The sequence below is a fragment of the Aquarana catesbeiana genome, linkage group LG08, assembly GCF_042186555.1.
Source record: "Aquarana catesbeiana isolate 2022-GZ linkage group LG08, ASM4218655v1, whole genome shotgun sequence".
NCBI classification, from domain to species: Eukaryota; Metazoa; Chordata; class Amphibia; order Anura; family Ranidae; genus Aquarana; species Aquarana catesbeiana.
Window position 1 is genome coordinate 60,224,498 of NC_133331.1, and position 24,240 is coordinate 60,248,737.

The window sequence follows — 24,240 nt, forward strand, 5'->3', positions numbered from 1 at the left end:
AAATTTAATACCTGCGTCCTCCCAGTTCTTAAAACCTTTTAATTTTTGTATTTCCTTAAATTGTCTGTTTTTCCAAAGAGGTGTGCAGGACAAAAAACCTGTAACGCCTAGTAATTTTTTTACAAAAGACCATAACATGATCAACAATTTAACTGTAGGGGCCTCAGGGTCTAGATGTAAGAACCCCGCCTCCAAGCTTGCCAGTGCTGAATAATTATTTTCGTCCCCTAATGTAAGCATCCGAATCGGGTCTGTGTGATCCAATAGGCCCCATCCTCCCAGCTGTTGCAGTTGGGATGCCAGGTAATACATTCTGGGATGAGGAACAGCAAGTCCCCCCTCCTCCTTGCCATATTGTAATGTGGATAATTTTATCCTTGCTGTCTTTTTCTTCCAAATAAGCTCCCTAAATTGGGTCTCTATCCTATCGAACCATCTCTTAGGTATCCATACTGGGGAATTATTAAAGATATATAGTAGTTGTGGCGCCCAAACCATTTTAATAAGGTTAACTCTCCCAGCCACTGACAAGGGCAATTTACACCAAGCTCTGCTTTTTTCCCGGAATTTAGTCAAGAGGGGCGCCAGGTTCTGATCAATATAGGTGGCCGGGCTCGATGTCACCTGAATCCCTAGGTAGCGAAACGAGCTCACCTGTTGTATCATTTCTGCACCCAGGGGCAGTGGGGTATTCAGGGGGTCAAGTGGCATCAACACCGACTTGTCCCAATTGATGGAGAAGCCTGATAGTTCCCCAAAATCCTTTATGAGGGACATGACCATTTGTAACGTATCTTTTGTGTCCCCTAAGTACAGCAGGGTATCGTCTGCATACATGGATACCACATCTTTATTTCTTCCTCTCTGAAAACCCACTATTCTTGAGTCCCCTCTAATTTTGGCCCCCAAAGGCTCTAAGGCCAGGGCAAACAGCAGGGGCGACAACGGGCACCCCTGCCTAGTGCCCCTAAATAGAGGAAAGGGTTCTGAAAGCTCCCCATTGATGCGGATCCTGGCGGTGGGTGTGGCATACAGAAGCTGTATCCAGCGGATAAAGGTGTCCCCCAATCCCATGCTCCGTAGTGTCTTCCACAGATAGGGCCACTCGACACTGTCGAAGGCCTTAGCTGCATCAAGTGAAAAAATTGCCCTATTGCCTGGGTTGTCCGTTGGGAGTTGTAAATTCAGGAATAGCCGCCTTATATTTTGGGCCGTGGATCTCGTGGGTATGAACCCAGATTGGACTCTGTGTACTATTTTATGAATTACTTTAGCTAACCTGTTTGCTAACATCCGGGCCAGCAACTTAATATCGGACGTGAGCAATGATATGGGCCTATAAGAGCCAGGGGAGTTCGCATCTTTACCCGGTTTTAAGAGGACAACGATGATTGCCTCGTTCATCGAGTTTGGTAGGGAACCTTCCTCTAGTGCCTCATTATAAACTTTTAATAATGTGGGGAGCATAGAGTCAGCATAACGTTTATATACCTCTGACGGGAGACCATCCATGCCTGGTGATTTGTTATTTTTGGTTTGGGATAAGGCAAGATCTAGTTCTTCTGCCGTTAGAGGGGCATTAAGCATGGTCCTGTCTTCTATCTGGAGACTGGGGAGCTCACAGCCTCCCAGAAAATCTTCTATTGCGCTGTCAGTGGGCATCACCTTTGAGGAGTAGAGATTGGCATAAAAATCCCTAAAGACTTTCAGGATATCAGAGGTAGAGGTTTTCAAGGACCCCTGCTCATCACCAATGGCAGGAATAAGAGAGGATGATTGCTGGGACCTTGCCAGTACTGCAAGCATATGTCCAGTTGTCTCTCCCTCCTCAAAGTGTGATTGTTGCAAAAAAAAAACGTTTATTTTCCGCTAACTGCAGTGCTAATTGGCCCGACATTGTCTGCGCGCTTAACCATGCTCTTTTGGTATCTTCCGTGGGGTTATTAGTGTAGGTATTTTCAGTCTCGGTGACCATATTCCGTACCATCAGTTCCCAAGCCTTAGTGTCAGTCTTAATCTGTGAGATTGTTTTAATAAGCTGTCCTCTCAAAAAGGCCTTCGCTGCATCCCAGACCACCCCCAGCTTAGCAGTGCCAATATTATCCTGTATAAACAGCCTGAGTGCTGTATGTATAGGGTCAGGTTCGGCAAACAGCGAAAGCCAGAAGGGATTAAGCTTCCAGACTGGGCGGTTGGTCCTATTTGGCAATGAAATGGTCACCCAGAAGGCAGAGTGATCAGAGATATTCCTATCTGCATATCCCGATTCCAAAACCAGTTGTAGCATCTTATAGTTTCCCAAACCCAAATCTATTCTAGACAATCCGGCATGGGAGGCCGAGTAGCAGGAGTATTTTTTGTCCTCAGGATGTTTGCATCTCCACACATCTATCAATCCTATTTCTTCAAGCATTTTAGCAAAAGGAGTTTTGTCTTGTATCTGACATGTATTAGCAATAGGTATAGGTATTTTATCCTTAATAGCGTTTAAAAAATTATTATAATCTCCCATTGCCAACAGGGGTACTTCTGGGTATTGGGCCATGAAACTTGCCAGGTGTTTAACAATCTCGGAGGTATACGGTGGGGGGATATAAATACTAGCAAGAATACATTTTAGGTTTGATATTGTGCATAGGAGAAATATATATCTGCCATCTGTGTCTATGCGTTTTTGTATACAATTGAATTGAACATCCCTCCTGATCAAGATACTTGTTCCTCTAGAATAGGTGGAATGGGTTGCATGAAACTGGGTCACATATAATCGTGGGTTGAGGCTGGGGGTGAGGCCCGCCGAGAAGTGAGTCTCCTGCAGGCAGACCACCCCCGCACCCAACGACTTGAGATGCCTGAGGACCGCCATCCGTTTAATTGGACTACCCAGCCCCCTGACATTCCACGTCACGATCGTCAGCTTAGTCATCCCCACTCCACCCCAGAAACTTTAGGCAGTCTAATATAACCCTTAGTAGCACCCACCAGTTGTATATCAGTATGATACCAATTGCATAAAAGAAAAAACATATCAAACTTAATTTCCCTCTTCTTGGGACAGTTAGGCATCTGTGGACATGAAATCAGAATACAAAACAACAAGAAAAAATATTTCAATATGTTAGGGTATAAGCACAGAAAAAAATAAGTTTCTAGCTTAAGATATATTGCTCTGTATGGCATAACTCTAAAGGGTGGTAGTTCACCCAACTGTAACAGTTGCATGGTCAGCTTTTCCTCCACACAACAGGTGTGGGGGGGGTAAAAGCCTTGAAAACTCCCGGTTAACCAGCAGGTCAGTTCTTACAGGGGTTTTACAGAAGCAGCAGGCACGTAATCCTTCCTTGCTTGTAATCAAAAAATGAAAAATAAAGAAGAGTGGGGGGAAGGGGGAAAAAAAAGCAGGAAGGGTAGGTTGAAATAAACAGGACTCCTCATCCGCCTAAGCCACGGATATGGGTGCAGGGACTGTCCACAATTATCAGCAAGCTCGGGTCTTGAGGCCCGCATTCAGCTCGGGCGCCCTCTCCAAAAAAAAGGGGGGGGGGAGAGATAAAAAAAGGGGGGGGGGAACAGTAGGCTGGATCCCATCAGTCCAACACCAACACAAGGCACATCACTTAGGGGGGAACATCTCTTTGCGGTCTAGCCGCTTTAAGGGCTCTATCTTCTCTATCCAGCCACTGAGCCGCCATATCCGGCCGGTCAAAAAAGCGGGTTTCTCCAAGTGCGACTACCCGCAAGCGGGCAGGATACAGCATGGCATAGGGCAGATTTAGATCTCTCAATCTTCGCTTGACATCCATGAACTTTGCTCGCTGTTTCTGGAGTTCAGCCGAAAAATCCGGGAATAGGGATATCTTGGAGTTTTCAATAGCTAGTTTGCCTCCCATGGTTCTGGCCTTGGCAAGGATGGCATCTCTATCTTTGTAGTTGAGAAGTTTAAAGAGAAAGGCGCGGGGATGATTGCCCGGTGGTAGTGGGCGAGATGGCACTCTATGTGCTCTCTCAACCGCAAATAGTGGAGAGAAAGCATCCTTTCCGAATGTGTTGAGAAGCCATTGCTCAATGAAGGTGACCGGGTCTTTACCCTCTATTCTTTCTGGGAATCCCAGTGCGCGTACATTATTGCGGCGCATGCGGTTCTCTAAATCATCCAAACGCGCAGCGTGCTGGTCTACTAAGTGACAGTTATACTTTAAATCCCTCTGCATGGGTACAAGATCGTCTTCCATCACACTGACCCTGCTCTCTACTGCAGCTGTGCGCTCTCTCAGTTTCTGCATGTCCTGTCTCACATAGGATATCTCAGCTTTGACTCCTTTAACTTCATCCGTCAGATGTGATATGGATTTATTACATATAGTCACTGCTGAGAGAATGTCTCTGAGAGTGGGTTCAGTATTATCCACTGGCATGCTCAGTGTCTGGGTGTCCTGACATGTGTGTGGTGCTGTACTCACTGTGGCCCAATCTGCAGGGGATCCAGTGCCATCCTCCAGTGGTATAGTGTTGTCTAACTCCAGCCGGCCTCCCTCCTCTTCACTGAGGTCGGATGCGGGCGAGGATGGCTCTTTAGAAGTTTTGTTGCCAAACAGGAGTCTTTGAGCGGCCTCCTTGTATTTCTCCTTCTGTGATCTCTGTGGCAGAGCGCCATCTTGGGCCTGAGTCACCGGCGGGCCTGTGCCTTCTTTTCCCCGTTTTGGCATGCTAATCAGCCGCGGATCGAACGGCGATATGGACCGGACTAGTCACCAGTAGCGTGCGGTTCCGATCGGGGGTGTTATCGGGTCGGATGGGTAATCCGCAGGATTAATTACAGGATTCTCGGCGGAGCAGAGGAGAAGTGTGTCCTGCTACATGCGCTGCCTGGCCACGCCCCCTGAAGCATCTGTTTAGAGCCATAGGCTCTAATAGGCATCTAAAAAGGTGACTTGCGAGCATCATACTGGGCACTCGCAGGTCAATCAGATGTGTTAGAAAAGCTAATTAATATTCGCTTTCCTAACACTAAATTGCCTCTCCGCCAATCAGGTGCTTGGATCTCTCACCCGTCACCTGATTGGCTGAAACTACAGGTGCTGTGATTGGACGCCAGGGAAGAGAGGACGGGAGAAGACATCGAGGAGCTGTTCCACCGAGACAGGTAAGTGCAGATGGCAGGCCAGCGGGGGGCACACTGGCAGCATTTGATATGGCACAGTGGCAGCAATTGATGGGCACAGTGGCGGCAATTGATGGGCACAAGTGGCTGCATATGATGGGCCCAATGGCCGCATTTGATGGGCACAAGTGGCTGCATATAATGGGCACAAGTGGCTGCATTTGATGGGCATAAGCGGCTGCATATGATGGGCACAAGTGGCTGCATTTGATGGGCACAAGTGGTTGCATTTGATGGGCACAAGTGGCTGCATTTGATTGGCACAGTGTCTGCGTTTGATGGGCACAATGGCTGCATATGATGGGCACAAGTGACTGCATTTGATGGGCACAAGTGGCTGCATATGATGGGCACAAGTGGCTGGAAATGATGGGCACATTGGCTGCATATGATGGGCGCAGTGGCTGCATATGATGGGCACAAGTAGCTGCATATGAAGTCCACACGTGACTGCATATGATGGGCACAGTGGCTGCATATGATGGGCACAAGTGGCTGCATATGATGGGCACAAGTGGCCGCATTTGATGGGCACAAGTGGCTGCATATAATGGGCACAAGTGGCTGCATATGATGGGCACAAGTGGCTGCATTTGATGGGCACAAGTGGCTGCATATGATGGGCACAGGTGGCTGCATTTGATGGGCACAAGTGGCTGCATTTGATTGGCACAGTGTCTGCATTTGATGGGTACAATGGCTGCATATGATGGGCACAAGTGACTGCATTTGATGGGCACAAGTGGCTGCATATGATGGGCACAAGTGGCTGGAAATGATGGGCACAGTGGCTGCATATGATGGGCGCAGTGGCTGCATATGATGGACGCAGTGGCTGCATATGATGGGCACAATTAGCTGCATATGAAGTCCACACGTGACTGCATATGATGGGCACAGTGGCTGCATATGATGGGCACAAGTGGCTGCATATGATGGGCACAAGTGGCCGCATTTGATGGGCACAATGGCTGCATATGATGGGCACAAGTGACTGTATTTGATGGGCACAAGTGGCTGCATATGATGGGCACAAGTGGCTGGAAATGATGGGCACATTGGCTTAATATGATGGGCGCAGTGGCTGCATATGATGGACGCAGTGGCTGCATATGATGGGCACAATTAGCTGCATATGAAGTCCACACGTGACTGCATATGATGGGCACAGTGGCTGCATATGATGGGCACAAGTGGCTGCATATGATGGGCACAAGTGGCCGCATTTGATGGGCACAAGTGGCTGCATATAATGGGCACAAGTGGCTGCATTTGATGGGCACAAGTGGCTGCATATGATGGGCACAAGTGGCTGCATTTGATGGGCACAAGTGGCTGCTTTTGATTGGCACAGTGTCTGCGTTTGATGGGCACAATGGCTGCATATGATGGGCACAAGTGGCTGCATTTGATGGGCACAAGTGGCTGCATATGATGGGCACAAGTGGCTGGAAATGATGGGCACAGTGGCTGCATATGATGGACGTAGTGGCTGCATATGATGGGCACAAGTAGCTGCATATGAAGTCCACACGTGACTGCATATGATGGGCACAGTGGCTGCAATTGATGGGCACAGTGGCTGCATTTGATGGGCACAGTGAGGCTGCAACTGATGGACACAGTGAGGCTGCAATTGATGGGCACAGTGAGGCTGCAATTGATGGGGGGGGGGGGTTCAGTATTTTTCAGTTTGTTTGCACCCTCCCAAAAATTTTGAGCACCAGCCGCCACTGGATGTCTATCCGAGATAGATGAATTTGTTGCCTTATGACTACTTTACTAATGCTGTTCTCAACAATACTGGCATCCTCTCGTTCAACACATCTACTTTCAGGGAACAATACATTGTACTAAGCTGCATGAAAATAATATGGTTAGTTTATAGACAATGGGGGATGGTTAATAAAAAGTGTCTGAGAGAAACTTTGTCTCAATTGGAGCGCAGTCAATCAAAATTTTAGAATATAATAAAAACCCAAGATAGAGTCAAAGCTGCGCTCAGATCTAAAATTATAAACAGACAGTTGTGAAAAAGAGAAAAAAGCTGCCAGCACCTACAAAAGTCCCGTATCTAACTCCTAAAATATAATAAACAAAAAAGTGCAGCGCTATATATATAAATGTTACATAGGAAAACATATAATTGAGAACCCACCAAGTGACATCATATCAATCAATCAATGCATAAATAAAATCAATCAAGCAAAAAGACAAAAACTTTTGTTCACAAATGCATGTGAAAAAAATATAATATAAAACAATATATGTGATAGTCCAAAAACGTATTATAGTCCATCAACAGAGAAGGAAAAAACCCTCATCCAGGGGAGGTGTGATGAAAAATAGATGATCCACCAAGGAGTGTGTAAATAAGGTCTGCTTACCAAACAGCGATGACCGCTATTACAGCAGTCTCGCCCAGCATAGGGATTATGGTCTCCCAAAACCACAGGTGCAGAGCGGGACCAGTGACTTTAACACTCGACCATGACCGGAAATAGAAAGCAGAACACATCCATAGCGCAATAACGTATGATAAAAGATTTTTAATAGGATAAAATAGTTGCACTTACAATTTAGCAGAAACAATATGGCATAAGAGGTATCAAACACAGCAGCGGTGTCTCTGTGTGCCGCGGTTCACTTCCTGTGCTGCAAAGCCCGTCTAAGAACGCGATGACGTCACCGTCGTAGGCTCCTCCTAGCCTACGTCGGAGGAGCCTACGACGGTGACGTCATCGCGTTCTTAGACGGGCTTTGCAGCACAGGAAGTGAACCGCGGCACACAGAGACACCGCTGCTGTGTTTGATACCTCTTATGCCATATTGTTTCTGCTAAATTGTAAGTGCAACTATTTTATCCTATTAAAAATCTTTTATCATACGTTATTGCGCTATGGATGTGTTCTGCTTTCTATTTCCGGTCATGGTCGAGTGTTAAAGTCACTGGTCCCGCTCTGCACCTGTGGTTTTGGGAGACCATAATCCCTATGCTGGGCGAGACTGCTGTAATAGCGGTCATCGCTGTTTGGTAAGCAGACCTTATTTACACACTCCTTGGTGGATCATCTATTTTTCATCACACCTCCCCTGGATGAGGGTTTTTTCCTTCTCTGTTGATGGACTATAATACGTTTTTGGACTATCACATATATTGTTTTATATTATATTTTTTTCACATGCATTTGTGAACAAAAGTTTTTGTCTTTTTGCTTGATTGATTTTATTTATGCATTGATTGATTGATATGATGTCACTTGGTGGGTTCTCAATTATATGTTTTCCTATGTAACATTTATATATATAGCGCTGCACTTTTTTGTTTATTATAATCAAAATTTTAGCCCTGGTTCACTTGAAGTAGCGCAATTTCAAAGTAGCAAGGTCAGCGCGATATCAGGTGCTACTTGATAAGACATCTGTGTGGCTTCATGCACAGATGTCTACTGAAGTTGCACCCGAAATCGGCAAAAGTAGTGCAAAAACTACTTTTGCAAATTGGTGCGGAGCCGACTGGAACAGTGCCTTTGCCTCCAATAGGTTGCGACTTGTCATGCCATTTGATCTCTCAAATCGCATGAAAAATCGCTCCAATGTGAACCTAGGCTTAATTTTTTATGTTGTGTGGAAAGATATATGTTGATTGGTTGCTATGGGCAATGACACTAGTTGAGAAAAAAAATACATAATATGTAAATTATGAACCAGTAGAATGATCTAACTATTTAAAATGACAGTAAAAGTACTACAGATGACAGTACAATGTCCTGGGTTTTTCCTCCAGCAGAGTTTTATATGTTTTACGTTGTCCTCCAATATGTGTCACTCTGGGGATTCAACTCAATGCTAAAACTGGATTCCAGGTCAATAAGAATAAACAACCATGCCAGAACATTGGAGTAATAAATGTATATAAAAGGAAATGTATGTAGTAAAAGTTCAGGAATGTATATATAGGCAAGAAGGTAAGTCGTTTGAAAAACTTCCAACAGATCCAGGTCATATCTATGTTAACAAGACAGTTATTGGAAATACTTCATGTTTAATTTCTCTGGAGAGTTGGACTTAAAGAGTAAATGTATGATAGGGATTATTAGCACTGGTGGCATGTGTGTGTGACCCCATGATTTAGTCCAACACTCAAGGGCATGTCGGTCTCTGAGCCAAATGTGAAACTAGTGATACGGTCCATTATATTATCTACTTCCAAGACAAGAGGATTTCTCACCTTCATTGTTCCGGGCGTGAAAGTCAGAATTCAGAGAGGAGTCGCTGGAATTGGGCACACAGTTTATCCCAACACTGGAAGCAAAGCAGAAAATGTAATACGTTTTGTGCTTACACCCTAAATACAACCTAGAGAAAGTTCACACTCACCTCTCAGAGTAACTCATTACATTTTGAATGTGCATCCTGCCTTTGATGTGCAGTTCCCAGTCCTAAAAAAAGAAAGCAAAGTTAATTTACATAGTAATGTAGCAAAGGCTGTCAGTAACAAATGTAGTCTAACTGGACAGTTCAAATTGTATTGAAGGACTAAAGTGACCCATAATAATAGCGAATAGGTAGTTAATCCAAACATGTGCGGATGTACAATGCCTTGAAAAAGTATTCACACCCCTTGAAATTTTACACATTTTTTCATGTTACAACCAAAAACGTAAATGTATTTTATTGGGATTTTATGTGATAGACCAACACAAAGTGGCACATAAGTTTAATTATGAAGTGGAAGGAAAATGATAAATGGTTTTCAAATTTTTTTACAAATAAATATGTAAAAAGTGTGGCGTGCATTTGTATTCAGCCCCCCTGAGTTAATACTTTGTAGAACCACATTTCACTGCAATTACAGCTGCAGGTCTTTTTGGGATGTCTCTACCAGCTTTGCACATCTAGAGAGTGGCATTTTTGCCCATTCTTCTTTGCAAAATAGCTCAAGATCTGTCAGTTTGCCCGGCCTGTTAGTTTAGGTGGAAGGCCATGTCTTGGTAGGTTTGCAGTTGTGCCATACTCTTTCCATTTTCGGATGATGGATTGAATAGTGCTTCGTGAGATGTTTAAAGCTTGCAATAATTTTTTATAACCTAACCCTGCTTTAAACTTCTCCACAACTTTATCCCTGACCTGCCTGGTGTGTTCCTTGGCCTTCATGATGCTGTTTGTTCACTAAGGTTCTCTAACAAACCTCTGAAGGATTCACAGAACAGATGTATTTATACTGAGAATAAATTGCACACAGGTGGACTCTATTTACTAATTAGGTGACTTGTGAAGGTAGTTGGTTCCAGTGGATTTCAGTTAGGGGTATCAGAGAAAAGGGGGCTGAATACAAATGCACCCCACACGTTTCAGATGTTTATAAAAAATTTGGAGAACCATTTAACATTTTCCTTCCACTTCACAATTATATGCCACTTTGTGTTGGTCTATCACATAAAATCCCAATAAAATACATTTACGTTTTTTGGTTGTAACATGACAAAATGTGGAAAATTTCAAGGGGTATGAATACTTTTTCAAGGCACTGTATATCTACACCAATAAACTGCAACAGGTGGGGAGATGACTACCCATAAAGACTTGTGCTGTGGATTCTTGCATTTGTGGCAGAAAAGAGGGATGAATCAGCCTATGCATAGTTTTTCTTGTTTTGCTAATTATTTTTTTTTCTTTTATATACAAAAATTAAAATATGAACATTTTGATAGCATTTTTCATTACTGGAAACAGAGGTTACATGGGAGGCATCAAAATGGACACATTAAAAGTATAATTGACATACTGCATATGGAAAAGAAAAAGAAACGGAAAAAGGTTGAGATACATTGTAGGGTACAGGTTCCACATTGTTAGTTTTCTCCAATTGACCCACCACAACAATTAAAGGCAAGATTTTTTCTTTTAGATTTGAATAAAATGGTGGGAGGTTAGCGGGTTTTTATTGCTGTCTGTGCCCCAATTAGGGAGATTCACATGCATTATTATTATAAGAATATACATGCATCAGTTTGATTTGCAGGAGCCCTTAACAGTCTGCAATTGAACAAGTTATTTGAAAAACAAAATGACGGTTCACATCAGACACATTCTGTTGGTGTGAAATTATGCAACTTTAGGGATAATGAGCAATTACTGTGCTTGGTTTACATAACTGTATGGCTCCTTGAAATGGTAGTGAAACAGTTATTGCTTCTCGAGATAAGTTTTTGCTAGTCCGAAGCACATTCCATTGTTAGATAAGCATGCACAGTATTTTACATTACACTTGTTTTATCATCCTAATTATAGCCAAAAGACAGTGTTGTACTATTTGCAGATATATCTAGATATATCTATATATATCTGACATGCACAGAGTATCGCTAACTGTTTATTGCATACTATTCACCCTTTTATAATATAAACCACACCAGTTATATTAATGTCAGATGATATTTTACAAAGGAGTCCCACCCTAGTCCGTTCATCTATGGTGTTTCTTGGCAATTACTAAAGTATATGAGCAGTTCACTAACAGGTTATGCCGAATGTGGTAAATAATTTAATACTTCCTAGCAAAGCACCACCCAAATGCTTCCACTGGATGCTTGTGAGTACCGAGCCACTGATTATTTTTATACTCTGTGCTGTTGAGCTATGCATTAAATGCCCTATTTAAATGCCTGCCTAACAACCCACAGTGGCTCTAGTTGCTTAAAGCGGTAAATGATACAAATGCTTTCCAGTCAGTTATTGCTGTGGGAAAATCGGACCAAAAATACCACTTTCGGAGTGATTGTCTGATAATCTGCTGGTTAGTACACAGCTTTTAAGAGCCGATCACAACAGTTTATGTAAAATTATCCAAACGGACAAGCACAAAAATACTTCTTGTACGATAACAGAACAAACAATTTTAGTTAAATCAGTGCAGTATTTGTCTATAAAAAAAGTAGCGTGACCAAGACCGTGCATGCTTGGAAATAAAAGAATACATTACAACATTACATCATTGCGGGAAGTTGTATTTTGTCTTATGAGAATTTGCGTAACTCCAGTAACCTATTCATTTTTAAAACAATCTGACTTGGAGCAAAAACAATCTGACATGGAGCATTTAATCCGGACTGAATGCTCAGAGAAGCTTACCTGTGTTGTATAATCATCTCCTTCTGGTCCCCCTCCCAGACCCCTGTACCCTTCAACAGAAGTGGCTGAGGGAAATACCTGAGCTAGATGATGAGGACTGGGAGGACATTTGGGACCTTCCGTTTCGCCATTTGGTCTTCCTAAGAGATAGACTCATTCAATTCAAAATTGTGCATAGAGCTTACTTTACCTCACATAGATTGCAAAAGAATGGATCCTTCGGCTGCTCAAGAGTGCTGATGGTGTGACAATTCTCCTGGTGATTTTTAACATTATTTTTGGAGTTGCCCCGCAATTGCCAAGTACTGGGAGGAGGTGATCTCCCTGGTTCCCATGGTTGCAGAGAGGACCATGCTCAGTTTGCTCTTTTTCTATGCCCATAAAGCCATAACTATGTCATGGAAGAAGACCACTACTTCTTCCCTCACACTCTGGAAACATTTGGTTAATGTTAACCTGCTTCTGTACAAGGATACCTATGCAAATTGTGGTCTAAATGGCTGGCTGACTCAGCTAGCGCCTCTATGCTTGATAGATCATAATACTTTTGAGTAACCTTATGATGTCTTTAACTCTCTGGATATACTTGAGGGGCATTCTCCTTTTATTAGCATCACCAGCATGTAAAAGCATCTATTTTCTTGAGCATGGGTCACACCAAGGTAACTTAATTAGATTCATTATGGTCGCGTAGACTCTTGGAGTTGTGTTTTCTGTCTCATACAGCCCCTGCATGGGTGACTGAGTCTATTAATATGACTCCTTCTTATCTTCCTTATGTTTGGTTATGTTGAGTGTTGTACACTTGGAAATACCAATAAAAAGATATAAAAAAAACAAAAAAACTATTAGTTTTGGATATGAAAACTAGCATGCAAAAAAAACCAATGGATGATCATTTGTGTGATATTCTCATCATGTGTTCAAGGCTTTAGTCAGTCCATTTTAGGAGCCTTTAGACTCCAACCCAGGGAACACACCTAGGGGTAGAAAAAGCTCAGCTACTACTTGGTTCCTAGGTTGTTTAGCCTTGATGTATACAAATCTTTAAAATCTAAAAATGCAAGGTCCACTTATTTACCAAGAGTCCCCTTCCCCATGCCAAAATGCTGCACTAAAATAAAAAAAAAGGTAATTAATGTAATTACTTTACTCCTGGCTTTTGCCCAAGGTGAGATCCAGGGGAATGCTTAGTAGCCCAAATTTTGTGAGAGGATGCTCCTAGTGGAGTGTCATCTCACAAGATTGATGCTACTCAGCATTCCCAGAGATCTCACTAGAAAGATGATGATGTTACCTCCTGCAGTACGGAAGCTGGGAGAAAGGTAAGTATATTTTGCTTTTAATAGGAGTATAACTTTGCTGACATCAGGGTCTCACCCAATGCTGGTTCTATATTTTCTCAAGCATCAGATTTGATATTACCAAACACCAGTGGCTAATAGTATAAAATACACTTACATAGATGATGTTATTTATTAACTAACTTAAAAAATTGACATTGTTTAATAAACACAGTTATAATGGGGTTGATTTAATGAAACTAGAGAGTGCAAAATCTGGTGCAGCTCTGCATAGAAACCAATCAGCATATTTGAACAAGTTGAAGTTAGAAGCTGATTGGCTACCATGCACAGCTGCACCAGATTTTGCACTATCCAGTTTTAGTAAATCAACCCCAATGAGTTGTGACCATTTCAGATGTAGGCAGGAAGTTCTTATCATTCAAATGTATACACACAAGAGGACGATTTTCCCACATTTAAAGAGAGACTTTTTTGTGTCTATTTAGGACAAAGTGACAGTGTTTACTTATAGTCTACCCCTCCAGCAAGGTATACTAATGCTGCGTACACACGAGCGGAATGTCCGTCAGAAACTTTTGTCAAAAATTCAGATGGACTTAGAGAACATGTTCTAAATTTTTCCGACGGAACTAATTACTATCGGGAAACCTGCTCGTCTATATGCTGTTCCGACGTACCAAAAACGACCCATGCTCTGAAGCAAGTACAAGACGGAAGCTATTGGCTATTGCACTTCCTTTTTCTAGTCCCGTCGTACGTTTTGTACATCACTGTGTTCTGGCCGTTCGGACTTTGGCGTGACCGTGTGTAGGCAAGACCGCTTGAGCGGAATTCCATCGGAGAAGCCTTCAGAGTTTATTCCGACGGCAAAACCGCTTGTGTGTACATGGCATTATACTTACCTTATCTGCTTTTCCTCACTGTCTTACCACTCCTCTGATGCCCTCAATTTGTTGCTGTAATGGGAATTGCATGTGATATGTACGGGACAGGATATAACTGTTTCTTGGTGTGAGTGTGTGGGAAGTGATGTCATCATGTCAGGACCTGGATCACCTCCTGGTGGCACTGTAGTTCCCAGAGCTGAAGGAGATAGTTCCACCTGCAGCTGTCTTCCAGCAGCCAGCAGATCCCAGTAATTAGTTTCCACCCAATACTGTCTGCTGGGTATATAATCCCTCACTTAACTTTTATCAATGCCTCGGTGTTCTGCCCTGTGTCCTGTACCCAGTATCCTGTATCTGGTGTCCTGCATCCTGTCACCCTACCTCTGCTCCCCTTGTTCCCAGTCCTGTTTATGTGAGCTTTCCTCCATTTGTACATAGTGTATCATACTTAAAGTGATTGTAAAGATTATTACTATTTTTTTTTTAATCAACAAACATGTTATACTTACCTGCTCTGTGCTAGGGTTTTGCAGCGGCCCGATCCTCCCTCTCTGGGGTCCCCCGGCGGCGCTCCTGGCCCCTCCTCTTCTCGAGAGCCGCTTTCCATGGGGGCACTCGAGAATGGGTGCGCTCCAGAGTCCTGCAGCTGTGTCCATTGACACACACAGCAGGACTCGGCCCTGCCCCCCCGCATCATTGGATTTGATTGACAGTAGCGGGAGCCAATGGCTCCTACTACTATCAATTAGAGCTGCACGATTCTAACCAAAATGAGAATCACAATTTTTTTTGCTTAGAATAAAAAGATCACGATTCTTGCGACATAAAATCTTTCACATTATACAAAAAAATTGGACTAACTTTACTGATTAGTTATTTTTTTAATTAATTAAAGTGTAATTTTTACCCAAAAAATTACATTTGAACGACTGCTGCGCAAATACAGTGTGACATAAAATATTGCAACAACCACCATTTTATTCTCTAGGGTCTCTACAAAAAAAATTATATATAATGTTTTGGGGTTCTAAGTAATTTTCTAGCAAACAAAAAATGATTCTAACTTGAAACCAACAAATGTCAAATAAGGTTTAGTGTTTAAAGTGGGGTTCCACCCAAAAAAACAAAAATACCTGACAAATTCTAAAAAAAAAAACAAAAAAAATTTGGATATTTTTTTTTTTTATTACCGTATTTATCGGCGTATAACACGCGCCGGCGTATAACACGCACCCCAATTTAGGAGGGAATTTTAAGGAAAAAAAACTTTTAGGAGGGAAGTTGAAGGGAAAAAAACTTACATTTAAATGCCCATCATTGCAGCCTTCTCAGTGCAGCCTTGCCCCAGTGCAGCCATGTCAGTGCAGCCTTGTCAGTGCAGCCTTGTCAGTGCAGCCATGTCAGTGCAGCCATGTCAGTGCAGCCTTCCCCAGTGCAGCCTTCCCCAGTGCAGCCTTGTCAGTGCAGACTTCCCCAGTGCAGCCTTGTCAGTGCAGTCTTCCCCAGTGCAGCCTTCCCCAGTGCAGCCTTCCCCAGTGCAGCCTTGCCCCATTGCAGCCGTCGATCCCCTGTCCCTGCCATATTGGGCTTCAAAATCGCCGACCGCGATTTGAAAATGGCGCCGCCGGCGCCGAAATACACAGAGCCGGTCCTCGGCTCTTTCCGGCGGCTCTCGTTCATTTTGTATATTTCTGTGTATTTCGGCGCCGGCGGCGCTATTTTCAAATCGCGGTCGGCGATTTTGAAGTTTTGACACCATGGGATCGCAGGGGATCGGCGTATAACACGCACCTGCGACTTTCCCCTGATTTTAAGGGGAAAAAAGTGCGTGTTATACGTCGATAAATACGGTACTTACCTCTAAATGCCTGTTGCTAGGTGGTCCCTCGTAGTCTGCCTCTTCCTTTGCCTGGGCTGGTGGCATCACTTCCCCCTCGGCACAGGAAGGGCTCGGCTCTGCTCCCTCCTGTCAATCATCTGGGACCCATTACAGGTCCCAGGTGATTGAGCGGCCAATCACGGCGCGCGGCGCCGCTCGTGCATGCGCAGTGGGTGCCAGGCTGTGAAGCCACAGCCCGGTGCCCACAGTTGAAATGCCGGTGCCGACGAGCAGAGGGGGGGGGACGAGCGGGGCTTCAATCCCCCGCATCGCTGGACCCTGGGACAGGTAAGTGTCCAATTAAAAGTCAGCAACTGCAGTATTTGTAGCTGCTGACTTTTAATTTTTTTTTTTTTAATGGACCCCCTGGGTGGAACTCCTCTTTAACCACTTGACAACTGGGCACTTAAACCCCCTTCCTAACCAGACCAATTTTCAGCTTTTGGTGCTCTCACATTTTGAATGACAATTACTCAGTCATGCAACACTGTACCTATATGAAATTTTTGTCCTTTTTTTCACACAAATGGAGCTTTCTTTTGGTGGTATTTAATCACCGCTGGGTTCTTTATTTTTTGCGCCGTAAAAGAAAAAAGACCAAAAAATCTGTAAAAAAATACATTTTTCTTCATTTCTGTTATAATATTTTGCAAATTAGTAATTTTTCTTCATATATTTTGGCCAAAATTTATACCACTACATATCTTTGGTAAAATTAACCCAAATCGGTGGATATTATTTGGTCTTTGTGAAAGTTATAGAGTCCAAAAGCTATGGTGCGAATATCTGAAAATTGATCACACCTGAAGTACTGACGGCCTATCTAATTTCTTGAGACCCTAACATTCTAGAAAAGTACAAATACCCCCAAATGACCCCTTTTTGGAAAGAAGACATTCCAAGGTATTTAGAAAGATGCATGGTGAGTTTTTTGAAGTTGTCATTTTTTCCCACAATTCTTTGCAAAATCAAGGTTTTTTTTTTTACTTTTTTTTTTCCCCACAAAATTGTCATATTAGCAGGTTATTTCTCACACACCGCATATGCATACCACAAATTACACCCCAAAACACATTCTGCTATTACTCTCGAGTACGGCGATACCACATGTGTGAGACTTTTACACAGCGTGGCCACATGCAGAGGCCCAACATGCAGGGGAGCACCTTCAGGCGTTCTGGAGCACCCAGGCCAATTCTGACATTTCTCTCCTACATGTAAAAATCATCATTTATTAGCTAGAAAATTACATAGAACCCCAAAACATTATATATGTTTTTTTAGCAAAGACCCTAGAGAATACAATGGCGTTGTTGCAACTTTTTATCTCGCACGGTATTTGCGCAGCAATTTTTTTAACGTGTTTTTTTTTGGGAAAAAAAACTGTTTTGTGCTTTACAAAAACCAAAACAGTAAAGTTAGCCTAATGTTTTTGCATAATGTGAAAGATGAAGTTACGCCGAGTAAATAGATACCCAACATGTCACCTTTCAAAATTGCACGCGCTTGTGGAATGGCGCCAAACTTTGCTACTCAAAAATCCCCATAGGCGACGCTTTAAAATTTTTTACTGGTTACATGTTTTGAGTTACAGAGGAGGTCTAGGGCCAAAATTATTGCTCTCGCTCTACCGATCGCAGCGATACCTCACATGTGTGGTTTGAACACCGTTTTCATATGTGGGCGGGACTTACGTATGCGTTCGCTTCTGCATGCGAGCACACAGGGACACGGGCGCTTTAAATTTTTTTTTTTTTTTTTATTGTTCATTTTACTTTATTTATTTTAGTTTGATGCTTTTTTCCAAAAAAAAAAATTTTGACCACTTTTATTCCTATTACAAGGAATGTAAACATCCTTGTAATAGGAATGTGGCATGACAGGTCCTCTTTACAGTGAGATATGGGGTCAATAAGACCCCACATCTCACCTCTAGGCTGGGAAGCCTGAAATTAAGAAAAAAAAAAAAGATCCTGGCTTCGATCGTAGCGGTGAGTCGGTAGAAGCCCGGGGGGGGGGGGCATCCCCTCTCGCCTCCTGTAAGAACGATCAAGCAGTGGAACAGCTGCTATGATCATTCTCATGGTGTAGGGAATCGCTGGCTGAAAAAGCTGATATCTGAATGATGCCTGTAGCTGCAACCATCATTCAGATATCTCTGCACAAAGTCAAGGACGTTGTATGACGGCCGGCGGACGGGAAGTGGTTAAAACGCTTTTTTTTTTTTTAACACAAAGTTGTCCATTTATACAATATTTCTACCACATAACATGTACACACCAAAAATGACACCCCAAAATAGATTCTCCTGCTCCTCCTGAGTACGGCGATACCACATGTGTGAGACTTCCACAGCCTGGCCACATACAGAGGGCGAGTACAGCTGAGCATGGCTCAGCATGGCAGGGTATGGCGGGGTATTGCGGAGTATGGCGGGTTATGGCTTGGTATGGCAGGGTATTGAGGAGTATGGCGGGGTATTGTGGGGTATGGCGGAGTATGGCGGAGTATGGCGGGGTATGGCGGGGTATGGTGGAGTATGGCGGAGTATGGCGGGGTATTGCGGAGTATGGCGGGGTATGGCGGGGTATGGCAGAGTATGGCGGGGGCATGGCAGAGTATGGCGGGGGCATTGCAGAGTATGGCGGGGGCATTGCAGAGTATTGTGGGGGCATTGCAGAGTATTGTGGGGGCATTGCAGAGTATTGCACAGCATTGCAGAGTATTGTGGGGGTATTGCAGAGTATTGCACAGCATTGCAGAGTATTGTGGGGGTATTGCAGAGTATTGCACAGTATTGCATAGTAGTGAGGGATGGCTGAGCATGGATGGATGGATGGCTGGATGTCTCTGTGCAGCGCTGTGGGCACTACACATACAACCCACAGCGCTGCAGACATCCATCCATCCCCCTCCCCGCTCACTGTGTACCGATCGGTACACAGGAGGGGAGGAGAGGAACCGGCGTCATCAGATGACGCCGGTCTGTTTACATGTGATCGCGCCGTCATTTGACGGCGCGATCACATGGTAAACGGGTGCGATCAGCGGCCATTTACCGCGATCCGTGATGCGCCGGGTCCTCTGGACCCGGCGGTCACAGATGTGTTCGGGTGCGCGCCCCAGGGGGCGCGCGAGAGGGGAATTCTGGGAGGACGTCATAGTACGTCCTCCCAGAGTTATCCAACCGCCCTGCAGCCGTGGTTAAGTGGTTAAACTTCCCTCATTTACATACCAAAGTGTATTCCTTTGAGCTGAAGGACAAATCGTTACAATGTTTATACTTACAGTGGGGACTGAAAATATTCAGACCCCCTTAAATTTTTCACTCTTTGTTATATTGCAGCCATTTGCTAAAATCATTTAAGTTCATTTTTTTCCTCATTAATGTACACACAGCACCCCATATTGACAGAAAAACACAGAATTGTTGACATTTTTGCAGATTTATTAAAAAAGAAAATCTGAAATATCACATGGTCCTAAGTATTCAGACCCTTTGCTCAGTATTTAGTAAAAAGCACCCTTTTGATCTAATACAGCCATGAGTCTTTTTGGGAAAGATGAAACAAGTTTTTCACACCTGGATTTGGGGATCCTCTGCCATTCCTCCTTGCAGATCCTCTCCAGTTCTGTCAGGTTGGATGGTAAACGTTGGTGGACAGCCATTTTTAGGTCTCTCCAGAGATGCTCAATTGGGTCTAAGTCAGGGCTCTGGCTGGGCCATTCAAGAACAGTCACGAAGTTGTTGTGAAGCCACTCCTTCGTTATTTTAGCTGTGTGCTTAGGGTCATTGTCTTGTTGGAATGTAAACCTTCGGCCCAGTCTGAGGTCCTGAGCACGCTGGAGAAGGTTTTCGTCCAGGATATCCCTGTATTGGCCGCATTCATCTTTCCCTCAATTGGAACCAGTCGTCCTGTCCCTGCAGCTGAAAAACACCCCCACAGCATGATGCTGCCACCACCATGCTTCACTGTTTGGACTGTATTGGACAGGTTATGAGCAGTGCCTGGTTTTCTCCACACATACCGCTTAGAATTAAGGCCAAAAAGTTCTATCTTGGTCTCATCAGAGCAGAAAATCTTATTTCTCACCATCTTGGAGTCCTTCAGGTGTTTTTTTAGCAAACTCCATGTGGGCTTTCATGTGTCTTGTACTGAGGAGAGGCTTCCATCGGGCCACTCTGCCATAAAGCCCCAACTGGTGGAGGGCTGCAGTGATGGTTGACTTTCTACAACCTTCTCCCATCTCCCGACTGCATCTCTGGAGCTCAGCCACAGTGATCTTTGGGTTCTTCTTTACCTCTCTCACCAAGGCTCTTCTCCCCTGAAAGCTCAGTTTGGCCGGACGGCCAGCTCTAGGATGGCTTCTGGTCATCCCAAACGTCTTCCATTTAAGGATTATGGAGGCCACTGTGCTCTTAGGAACATTAAGTGCAGCAGAAATTTTTTTGTAACCTTGGTCAGATCTGTGCCTTGCCACAATTCTGTCTCTGAGCTCTTCAGGCAGTTCCTTTGACCTCATGATTCTCATTTGCTCTGACATGCACTGTGAGCTGTAATGTCTTATATAGACAGGTGTGTGGCTTTCCTAATCAAGTGCAATCAGTATAATCAAACACAGCTGAACTCAAATGAAGGTGTAGAACCATCTCAAGGATGATCAGAAGAAATGGACAGCACCTGAGTTAAATATATTAGTGTCACAGCAAAGGGTCTGAATACTTAGGTCCATGTGATATTTCAGTTTTTCTTTTTTTATAAATCTGCAAAAATGTCAACAATTCTGTGTTTTTCTGTCAATATGGGGTGCTGTGTGTACATTAATGAGGAAAAAAAATAACTTAAATGATTTTAGCAAATGGCTGCAATATAACAAAGAGTGAAAAATGTAAGGGGGTATGAATACTTTCCGTCCCCACTGTAAGCTCCATTGCTAAAGAATGTTGTGATTCTTGGCAGACTGCCCGTTTTTTTTTCCTTTCTTTTGATGGCTATCGGCTTTAGCAGAGCAGAGAGAATTCTCTGCATAGAAAGAATTGGGAAATACTTTGTCAAGATCGCAACGGGGGAAAAAAACGCAATAACGATTCTTAACGATTAATCCTGCAGTTTTACTATCAATTTATCCAATGAGGACCCGAGATAGCGGCTGAAGCGTCTGTGCTCGTCTCTGTCGCTGGAATGATCAGGCTCAGGTAAGAAAAAGGGGGGCCCTGGGGGGGCAGCTGCAGGACATGGAGGTTTTTCACCTTAATGCATACAATGCATTAAGGTGAAAAACCTTGAGGGTTTACAACTCCTTTAAGTTGATTGGATACTTCCTTCACAGTCACATTTCATTTTCACTTTTGCTTTGTTTATGGTCTGTTGGTGTTGAATGGGTGGTGTTTTAATAAACTTTCTTTAAATCATACTCAGCTTCCTTAAATGTAGCCCACCGATCTGGTCATCCCTGTTGTCACTGGATACCTGCATTTGGTATCTCTTACACATTCACCCAGGTAAGTTCCGATACCACTTGACATTGGAGCATACCAGGGCTGGACTCATGCAGTAGAAAGGTGGTGAGAGAGCTCAGACTTATGAAAATACCTTGCTGGGGGTGGGCTATCAGTAGACCAGTAGACAATAGTGACACTTTGCACTGAATGGGCATGTGACACTGGGGTTGATTTACTAAAACTGGGGAGTGAAAAGAAAAATCTGGTGCAGCTCTGCAAAAAAAAAAAAAAAAAAATGTTCCAGTTTTGTTTTGTCAAAGCCAAACTGAACAAGGTGCAGTTCGAAGCTGATTGGCTCCCATGCACAGCTGCACCAGATCTTGCACTCTCCAGGTTTAGTAAATCAACCCCAATGTTTCTTTAACCACTGAAATAGTATATATATATATATATATATATATATATATATATATATATATATATGTGTGTGTGTGTGTTGCGGTTTGCCAGTGATTTACCGGGATTATGGCTGAAGATATCAGCCATAACCCCGGTACCATTTTTTGCAGCCGGTGGCTAGCTTTCTCATGAAACCGGTCCAAGTGGCTCATGTTTCCAAAGCGGTGGGAGGGGACTTCCCAACTTCCCACCCCTCCCCGGTGTTTCTCAGGCTTACCGTTCCCGCCGGATCGCCTGAGAAACAATCCCAACAGTGCAGGTGGCTGCTCCCATTGGTGATCAAAGAGTTCACATCACTTCTGGTCCAGGCTGGAAGAAAATGTTGTTTTTGTTTTTTTTTAAAGCGAAAGATCTCTTCATAAAGAGGACCTGTCACCCTACTTCTTTTACAAGGTATGTTTACATTCCTTGTAATAGGAATAAAAGTGATCAAGAAAAAAATAAATAAAGGGCCAGTGTAAAAATAAAAAGTAAAATAAATAATAATGATAAAAATTTTTAAAACTCCCGCATCCCTCCATGTTCGCGCGCAGAAGCGAACATATATGCAAGTCGCACATGCATTTGTAAGCAGTATTCAAACCACATATGTGAGGTATCACTGAAAACATTAGAGGGAGAGCAATAATTCTAGTAGTAGACCTCCTCTGACTCTAAACAGGTAACCTTTAAAGGCGTTTAAAGCATCGCCTATTGAGATTTTTAAGTAGCGTAGCTGGTCGCCATTCCACAAGCGTGTGCAATTTTAAAGCATGACATGTTAGGTATCTAGTTACTCGGCATAACATCATCTTTCACATTATACAACAAAAATTGAGGTAACTATTGTGTTTTGTTTTTATTCATTAAGCACTTGCTACCCGTGCCAATTCTGACACTTCTCCCCTACATGTAAAAATCATAATTTTTTTGGTAGAAAATGACTCAGAACCCCCAAACATATATAAGATTTTTAACAGGGACCCTAGGGAATAAAATTGTGGACATTGCAAGATTCTATCTCACACGTTATTTGCGCCACAATTTTGTAAACACTTTTTTTTTGGAAGCATAAAAAAAAACAAAAAAAGAACCGTTAGATACTTTTTTTGCATAATGTGAAAGATGAGGTTACACAGCGTAAATAGATACCTAACATGTCATGTTTTAAAATTGCGAACACTCGTGGAATGGCGCCAAACTTCGGTACTTAAAAATCCCTATAGGCCCCCCTAATAACTACCTGAGCTCCCTTTCGATCCAGCGATCTGCATGAGAGCATTGGCTCTGTGGGGACTCTCCCTCCTCATTGGCTGAGACAGCAGCGGGAGCCATTGGCTCCCACTGCTGTCAATCACAGCCAGACAGCCAATGAGGAGAGAGAGGTAGCAGGGCGAGCTGCAGCTCCGTGTCCCAATGAACACACAGAGCAGCGGTTCAGGAGTGAGCCTGCTTGGGTGCCCCCACTGCAAGCTGCTTGCTCTGGAGGCACTCGACTGGAGGCAGGGTCCAGGAGCGCTGGCGGGGGACCTGAGAGGATTGGGGCTGCTCTGTGCAAAACCACTGCACAGAGCAGGTAAGTATAACATGTTTATTATTTTTTTATTTGCCTTATCACTTTGAGCTTCACAATTATATCACTGAATTTTAGAGGGTAGGTTAGCTGTTTAGAAAGGTATTTAAAACGCAATCTAAAGCCCAATATTGTTTTAAAAAGTTGAAGTGTATTTCAGGGTGTTAAAAAAAGACATGTCAATTTTAACAAAAAAGGCAAATAAAAAAATAACAAAAACACACAGAGGCTGCAATTCCAATTACCTATATACTCTGCTAAAAGAGTCAGTCGGTGAACTAATAATGCTAAAATAGAGATCTCACAATCTGATTGGAACTTTGCTTCCTGCTGGGAAGGTGGGGGAAGGGATGGCTCTCGCCATAACCATTACGTTCAAGCATACACAGGATACTTGTCCAGTGTGGCAGACTTATTG

At 43.4% G+C, this 24,240-nt stretch overlaps 1 protein-coding gene and 1 long non-coding RNA gene across 2 annotated transcripts in view; one reads left to right on the forward strand and one right to left on the reverse strand.

Moving 5' to 3' along the window:
• The window catches only part of RBM20 (RNA binding motif protein 20), a 344,285-nt gene that overhangs the window by 89,389 nt on the left and 230,656 nt on the right, over positions 1 to 24,240 (reverse strand). Inside the window, exons 3-4 of the mRNA XM_073595898.1 lie at positions 9,542 to 9,603; positions 9,393 to 9,466 (exon numbers count right to left, since the gene is read on the reverse strand). Of these exons, the coding sequence (XP_073451999.1) occupies positions 9,393 to 9,466; positions 9,542 to 9,603 (136 nt within the window). The remainder of the gene's footprint in view (positions 1 to 9,392; positions 9,467 to 9,541; positions 9,604 to 24,240) is intronic.
• The window catches only part of LOC141105783 (uncharacterized), an 83,645-nt gene that overhangs the window by 58,497 nt on the left and 908 nt on the right, over positions 1 to 24,240 (forward strand). The gene's annotated exons all lie outside the window — the stretch shown is intronic.